The 8,034-nt window shown below is 43.8% G+C and overlaps 1 protein-coding gene across 2 annotated transcripts in view; it reads left to right on the top strand.

The window, feature by feature from the left end:
* LOC108241909 (FXYD domain-containing ion transport regulator 6-like) overlaps positions 1-8,034 on the top strand; it is an 11,488-nt gene that overhangs the window by 2,840 nt on the left and 614 nt on the right. Inside the window, exons 2-7 of one of the 2 annotated variants that reach the window (XM_017426397.3) lie at positions 1,607-1,663; positions 2,137-2,163; positions 4,465-4,488; positions 4,730-4,753; positions 6,455-6,529; positions 7,909-7,945. In XM_017426397.3, the coding sequence (XP_017281886.1) occupies positions 1,612-1,663; positions 2,137-2,163; positions 4,465-4,488; positions 4,730-4,753; positions 6,455-6,529; positions 7,909-7,945 (239 nt within the window). In that variant the 5' untranslated portion in view covers positions 1,607-1,611. The remainder of the gene's footprint in view (positions 1-1,606; positions 1,664-2,136; positions 2,164-4,464; positions 4,489-4,729; positions 4,754-6,454; positions 6,530-7,908; positions 7,946-8,034) is intronic. The other variant, XM_017426398.3, reaches the window with a different exon arrangement.

The raw sequence follows: 8,034 nt of genomic DNA, 5'->3' as shown, positions 1-8,034 counted from the left end.
AGGAGGACAAATAACACCTTTTCTGTTCAAATTGCCAACCCGCCACAGTGGCGTGTGTGTTGATCAAATTCACCCGCCACTTCAAATATTTACCCGCATTTGACCGGTGGCAGGTGCTAATTTCCACCCCTGGTCATGATTGTTTTTCTGGTATCCTTCATCCTGACTCTTGATAGGAATGTTCTTGGAGATATCTGGATCTGAAACAGAAAAGTATCATTTGTTCTAAGATTAATGACCTTTGACCTGTTGATGTTAGATAAAACAAATGGCGTCCTTGGTTGCTGAAATGTTCATTTTTATTTTAAAGAACTGACATATTAAAAGCTCTGAAAACTGCCTATTATATGATAAATTGGCTTGCCATTACAAACAAGTTTCAGTGCTGAAAGTTAAACAAACTTGAACTCATTAAATCAGTCTGTTGGAGTAAAGCAACACTTCTTATTGTGGCTGTCAAGAGTTTATGCGGTAATGTTAGCATTAAGAACCAACAGTATTTTTTTTTTTCGGATCATAAACCATTTCCGATTATAATGATCCACTGTAATTCACTTAAGTGCTGCTTTAAGGGCTTCTTTTCTGCCCGCTCATTCTTTCCTTCCACATCACTCAGACGGCTAACAAACAAGATTACTGGATTGCTTCTTGTTTGAATAGCTCGCCCTGTTTTTGTTTGATTAAACCTGATTGGCAGTGCTTTGTTGTTAATCCTGCTCTCGGGGCTGAAGTGTTCGTTTCTCTCCGCTCCGCTTTCACACCCCCACGCTAGCAGTGCACGAATCCCCAGCAGTGCCCTGGGCCTGAGGAGGGAACCACCAGCTCCGCTCGAAAGCGGCTTTGATCTGTGCAGTGCGGAGAAAGAAAAAAAAAAGATTAATTTCACGGCTTAGGTTTTCTTTAAACCGCAGAGCTGTGTTACATCTACCTGTCTTGCTTTTTGTGTTGTCGTGTCTCGGGACTGCATCGGTGTGTAAGCTAAGTCGGAGTCTCTAAATATAAAACCTTCGTCGGCTTCTGTGTCCAAAAGCGAGAGGTGGTTTGTTTGTGACACTCCGGCCTGGTTTCTTATGGGTGTAAAAGAATCCCGAAGGCATGGCCGGGGATGATATATAGACAGGAAAACAGCTCCGGCAGGCTTGTGCCCTTCTGGTGATGACCCAGCCAAAAAGCAAAGCCCGCTGACCAAATATCGGTCGCCACCCAACACCATCCTTAAGTTGCGACCCCCGCCACTGCCAAAAGCGATGTTCTGGGGTGCAGAGCCTAAAAATAGATCCTCTTCTCCCACTCAGAGACTGGGGGGCCAAATCGCTCAGACGCTTGTGTTGATAACCCGTCGGATCTGATTATGTTGTGTGCAGTAAGATGTTCCCACTAGAATCGGGAACATTCCAGGAATCAGTATAAAAGTTGTGCAATTGTTTTCCTCCGGGGTTCGGACCTGATCCAGTCAACGGGAATCAGTGGAACTACGTGGCACCTTTTTTGGCGGATCATTCCTTTAAAAACCGCCATTTAATGCTGTTTTGCTTCCCATCTCTGACCTCCTGCAGTGTGGTGTAAATGCTGCTGCCTTCTAACTTCCTGTTTCCTCCTTCACCAGGTACGATGGAGCTTGCAGTTTTGGCGGCCTTCAGCTCCTGGCTGGCTCCTGCACTCGGTAAGCGTCACTCCCCGCTCGACGTTTAGCGGGTTTTTAGATTTGGGACCCGTTCTCCAGCCAGCCCGCGGAAGCATATTGTCCCTAACTTAAAGGGGATAGTTCAAAGATTCTTCCGAACTACTTACCTGATGCGGATGGCTCGTTGAACCACCTCAGTTTGGAGAGATAGAGTTCAGTTCTGACTGGATGGATGAGCTAACGTCCAAGGAGGGGGGGTTAGACCAAAACAGATTGCTGTCATCGCGAAACAACTAGCTGTTCATATCAGTTTTTGGCGAGCTGGCAGGAGACGTCCTTTTACATTTAGCTCGTTAGTGCTGGTCAGAATCGAGCTTCGTTTCTCCAAACTGAGTCTATTCGAAGAGCGGTCTGCAGCAGGTAAGATGTTTCCCTCCCTACAGAACCAGACTTTAATCCCTGTGGCTTTCTTTGCTAAATGAGCTGACAGTGTGTGTCTGTGTGTGTGACAGGATCAGCGTTTGGTAGGGAAATGGTCGGTAAGTTTCCTGCATTGTGGCGGTTGCTCCCTGGGCTTGCATGGCCTTTAGGTTTTTTATTTGACGGCTTTAATAGTCAAACGCATGTTGTTGGTTTTTTAAAAAGCACATTATTTTTAGTCTGCAGTATTTTTACTCTCAAAACCAGTTTTTGTCTCTTTTTTTCCCCCCACCTCCCCTCTCTAGTTTGAATAAACAGCCTGCTGCCAAGTTAATGCAAATCCGGGTCTCTGCGTACCATCGGTTGGGTTTGGCGCTGAGCAGATTTGCCTACACCGAACATCACTTTCCTCGACTCCCGCGTCTCGGCTGCGGGTCAAGGCCTGCTCTTTATAAGGCTCGTGGAAGGCAGTATGGCGTTGGTTTTCGCCTGCGCCAAAGGAAAGCCCGTCATTTGTTGTGCGAGGAAGGAGCTCAGAGGCAACGTGAGCAGCCAAGCTGTTGCTTCCCAGTAAACGGGGTTTGGGGTCTGGATGAGACGATTCCTTCGCCGTCTGTCGGGGGACGTCTCTCCACATCTAAACCGACTCTCGATGAGCTCCGTTCAGTGTGAAAACGAGCGCCTATTCGCGCGTCCAACCACGTTCCGATTGGAAGTGCACCAGCCTAATAAATGTTTAGATTTTATTTTATTTTTTTTATCTGTAAAGCAGCTCGTTAATGATGTGAAATGCCGGCTGCCGGAAGCAATTCTGTAACCCTCAGTGAGGCGAGCGTAAGGTTACACCGCCCTCGGTCCGAACGTCGATTCTCCTTTAAACAGTGTTTAATTATTCTGCCTGTTTCCTTTAAGTGACTGAACACGAGGCAGAATCTGGGGGTTGGCGAGCAGAGAGTGTTTTCTGACAAGACTTTATAGACTGTAGCCCATTTTTCTTTTTTTAAACGAGAAAACAGAGACATGAACCCGATCCTGGAGGATCCCAGAGAAATAAGCCATAAATAAAGACATTGGTCACTTTTCTGTTGCATTTTCTTTGGCACTGACGTAGAACATGGAAAACTAAGTACATCCTGTGGAAACCACTGTTCTTCAGATACACAAACAGCTGTTTTTTTTTGGGGGGGGGGGTTTAATGTGAAGATTCAAAAGGACAAAATTATTATTATTGTTTATTTAAACCAAGTGTTGCTTTCCATGGGATATACTTATCTTTTTTATAGTAGTTTTTATCACCCATCGTCAAAAGGCGAAGGTGGGCGATAATGATTTTGCCCGTATCTGTGTGTGTGTGTGTGTTTGTCTGTTACCAAAATATCTCGTGAACCATTTGACAGACTTTAAAGAGACTCTCAGAAAGTAATCATTAGATGTGCGTCTACAGCTGATTAACCTTTGAAGTCAACCTGATTCAAGATGGCTGCCACAGCCAGCTGACTTTAAAAACACAAAAACGGGTTTCAGCTCTGTCAGATTTGCAGACATTGTAAACGTGTGTGGTAGTAGCTGAGGCTGATCTCCGACACACATTCTGAGCGCTGACGGACCACACGTGACCTTTGTTTAAATATTTGCCAATAAATATTCGGAGTCAGTTCTGTCCGTCTGTTAGCAAAATATCTCATAAACCGCTGAACAGATTTTGACGAAACGTTCAGGAAATAATCATTGCGTGTACATCTACGACTGATTAACCTTTGGAGCTAGTCCAATTCAAAATGGCCACCACAGCCAACTGACCTTAAAAAGACAAACATGTTTATAATTCAGTCAGTTTAACAGATAATGTGCTAAGATTTGGTGTGGTGGTAGCTGAGAGTCATTTACAGCACATACTCCAAGAGCTACTCATTGTGTGAGATCTTGGCTTAAAACTTCAGCTTTAAACATTAGAGTCAAGCCTGTTTGTCTGTTAGCAAAATATCTCATAAGCCACTGGACGGATTTTAATAAAACCTCCGGAAAGAAATCACTGGATGGACCTCTGCAACTGGTTACTTTCTGGGGTCAACGTGACCCCAGAAAACGTGACAAAAATGGCTATAAGTGCTTCGATTTGGCAACTGAAACTGATGTGGTAGTAGCCGAGAGTCATTCACAGAAATTACTCCGACCTGACATTTCCCATTGTTGCATGAGCTTGTGCCTAACGTTATTTTCAAGGTTTGATCAAAAACTCCGGCGGGTGACGTGCATTCCTTCAAGGGATGCCGGGCCTTGAATTTATTCTACCTTTGGCGCACACGACCTTTCCAGAGCTCGGCAGCCATCGCTTTTACCTTCTGCTGACGTGCACATACTCCCCTCGACTGAATTTCCTGTAAAGACTGATGATTTATCTTTCTTTCTTTTTTTCACAGCCTCGGCAGCAGACGATGACAAAGGTGGGTATCATCTGAGCCGAAGCTCAGAAAAGACTTGCTATTAGTCAAATTAGTCGAGTTTTACTGGTGGCTGGCGTCTAAATTGATGCCGACATCGAAATGAATTGTGTTTATGGTCGGCTGAAGTCCTTAAACGGCTGCAAATCTGTCATCTAATGAGCGCTCTCTGAAGTGTGTCAGTGGTAAAATCTACGCCTCATTCATTACCTCTCTGTCTTTTTTTTTTTTTTTTCTTTTACAGACTTTGACAGTGCTTTTGTATACGGTGAGTGCTGAGCACGCAAAGGTGTTCCTCTTAACGGTCGACCTTCTACGCAGGAAACATCTGGGAGGGTGAGACGAGGTAGCACTCCTTTTCGCTCGTTGTTCTCGAGTTGCTGGAACATTTTCACCCCTCCACTCGGAGCTCCCGAAGAAGCCCCCAAAGCAAACACCTAGGATCCTGTCTGCTAATTTGAGTAAAAGTGCACGTGAGCAGCCTGAATGCACGGACTGACACGGCATCTAGACCCACATTCTACATTTTGTAGTGTACCTATTAATGTTTTTTTTTGTTTTTTGTTATTTTTTTCCAGTTTCACCCAACACGTTTCTTGTTGGAACACTAGTCTTTTCAAACCAAGAAAAGTAGATGTTTGAAGTGATCGTCAATAAATATCTTACCTGTTTTAGATAACTTTTACCAGCTTCAGTTTGGACAAATGGAGCTTTAAACGTCTAATTGATGATCTAACCTCTCATCTCAGCCACGCCACTTCCTAAGTGGATATTCGTTTGTCTTAAAAACTCCAAATTTAAAATAAAAAATGTATACAAACATTGTTTAATAAGACTTTACACTGCAGTCAGTTTCGCTTTGCGCTCTTATTTACACAAAGTCCGTGCCGATTAGCGAGCTGCGGTTAGCAGAGACAGTCGTTCTTAATTGCTGATGATTTTATTTTTTTAAATTCCATGTTTTCTTAGGGTGCCATTGTACAACTGGCTACCAGGACTACAGATGAAAACTCTGGCATGTTACAGATGTACTGATGTACAGATGTACTATAATTTGGGATTATCTTCTATATTTTCTATCATTTTGCTCGTAATTCCAGAGAGATATGAATAAATAATCCATGTTTTCGTCTGAAGACTCTTCCTCACAAACTCCCACGTCCCGCGATCCTTTCAAACCATCTCAGTGGTGATCTCTTGGTATGTTGTTGTCCCAGCAGTAACAGATCCGTAAGGACCGATTGAGATAAATCTGACAGATAGTTTCAGCCTTTTTTGGTTTTGTTGTTTCTTTTTCTTTTTTCCTCTGGTGACCTATGGGGGATTTTTCTTTTTTATTATTCTCCAGCCTGCTCATGAAAGTTGATGTTTGTTAGTTTCAAACAGCCAACGCTTCCTTTTAAGGGCTAAACCTGATGGGAATCACCGGACAGCTGGAAAACACAGAGGATGTCTTTTCCCACTGTGTGTGTGTGTGTGTGTATGTATGTATGTATATATATATATATATATATATATATATATATAATTATCGTTCTGCTTTTCTTTCTCTGAAACACTACTTTCTCAGTTCAGGGAGAAAACAACATACAGGGTATATCATCACCCTTCTGTAACTCAACAGTTAAAACACTCTGGGACAGATTTCTAGTCTCTAGTTGTTGCTTTTTGCTTTAGTTTTACGCCGTTCTTGTTGCAGACGCCATCTTTTCGACACTTCATTGAGCCTTGCAGGGACCGTGAGGCTCGACACAAACAGCGAGGTTAAGGTTTCATGTTTAAAGTTCTGCAGCTTGAAGGAATTTGTGGCTTCCCGACGTGTGGGCACTGTAATTAAAGCTGGGAGTCCACATTAGAAACCTCACTAAAGTCCTCAAAAATACTTTTGCAGTTTACGATCTTTGACACTGACGTCTCAGACGTGCCATCTTCCACCTCCATTTTGTTTTTGTTTGTGTCCTTGTTTCAGATTACGAATCTCTGAGAATCGGTGGCCTGGTTTTCGCTGTGGTGCTCTTCCTCCTGGGCATCGCCCTGATTGTCAGTAAGTGCTGAAACACACACAGCACATGTGGAATGTCAAGCCTCAGTGTCAGCTTGACACACGCTCCCAAATCCAAGTGATGCTGCAAAGCAAGAAGGCTCCTGTTTTCTCTCTGAGGTCTCCTCCTCCTCCTCTTCCTCTTCCTCTTCCTCCTCCTCCTCTTCCTCCGGAGCCCCTCTCTGTCAGCGGAGAGTTGGGCTCGTTTCACTCGGTGTCCTTTCGGAGTTTCTGCTCCTACGTTTTCCAGCTCACACCGCTTCTCCTGCCGCTTGGAGTCCCGAAACCAAAACTGAGTCGTAAATAATTAAGTGGGACTCTCTGCCGCTCTGCCGCACTTTCTCTCTGCTTCTTCAGCGAGCTTCAGACTCTGGGAAAACTCACGTACAAAACTTTCAGTGTTAAATTGTATCTTCAGTAGAAAAAATACAAAAGTATTCACAGACTGATAAAATGAATCAAAATTGTAATCATAATCAGAAAACATTATTCATTAGTATAAGTGTAATAAAGTGTATCAGTAGAGGATCACAGTCAGGCTGCAGAGATGATTTACTCAGTTGGATTCGTTCAGATCTGCAACCTTGTTTCTTTTGAACGACCTCGCTGATCCTCCTTCGGCCCAAACAAAACAGACCTGATAACAGCGAGCTGTTATTCAGAACCATGACTTTAGTTCCACAGCTGAACGTTGTTGTGGTTTAGTTACATGAATTACAGGGCTCAGTGGAAGAGGCTGGGAGCTTGATAATCCTCTCCGGGCTTTAGGAGCGCGTGCTGCTGAACTGTTGTTACCGAGTTTCTTCAGGCTTCTTTAAAGCCCCGCGCAGAAACACAAACACATGAACTTCTATTAGAAACTGGCGCTCCTTCAAGAAATGCATGTCGCCCACAGCCTTGCATGTCAGAGCTTTAAACGAAGACGTCATGTGATCTGGCCGGTGCTCGGGGTGCGTGTCGCGGACGACTCTCAGCTGCGACCACGCCTGGTTTTAGCTCAGTGTGCAGAACCGACGGCGCTACAGACAATCTTTGGAGCCGTCTCGAATCAGGTCGGCTCAGGTTGTAGATGTTCATCGAATGGTTACTGTCTGGGAGTTTCAATAAAATCCATTCATGGCATATTTTGCTAACAGTCAGATAATTGAACACACACACACGGAGGCAAATACGTGATGCTGGCCTTTTGTGGCATTTGTAAAACACACGTTTTGTGTTTCCTGTGTGATTTTTAGAGCATTTTCTACATGTTGATGTGACCACATGGTCTGAAGAACCTGTTAAATTCATGTGTTTTTACTTTAAGAGACAAAGAAAAAAAAACTATTTAAAATGTGTTTTTAGAGCAGTATATGAATCTCTTTTTGTCTTTCTACAAACAGGCAGGAAGTGTACCTGTTCAAAGAGCGACAAGCCAAAGTAAGTTAATTAGAAATCAACTAAACATTGTTCAATTTTTATATTTTTGCCATGTTTTTGGTCCTCCTCCTCCCCCCCCCCCCCCCCCC

This window comes from Kryptolebias marmoratus, linkage group LG16 (assembly GCF_001649575.2).
Source record: "Kryptolebias marmoratus isolate JLee-2015 linkage group LG16, ASM164957v2, whole genome shotgun sequence".
Lineage (NCBI taxonomy): Eukaryota > Metazoa > Chordata > Actinopteri > Cyprinodontiformes > Rivulidae > Kryptolebias > Kryptolebias marmoratus.
Note: the sequence above shows the minus strand (reverse complement) of the source record. Positions and strands in the feature narration are given on the sequence as shown.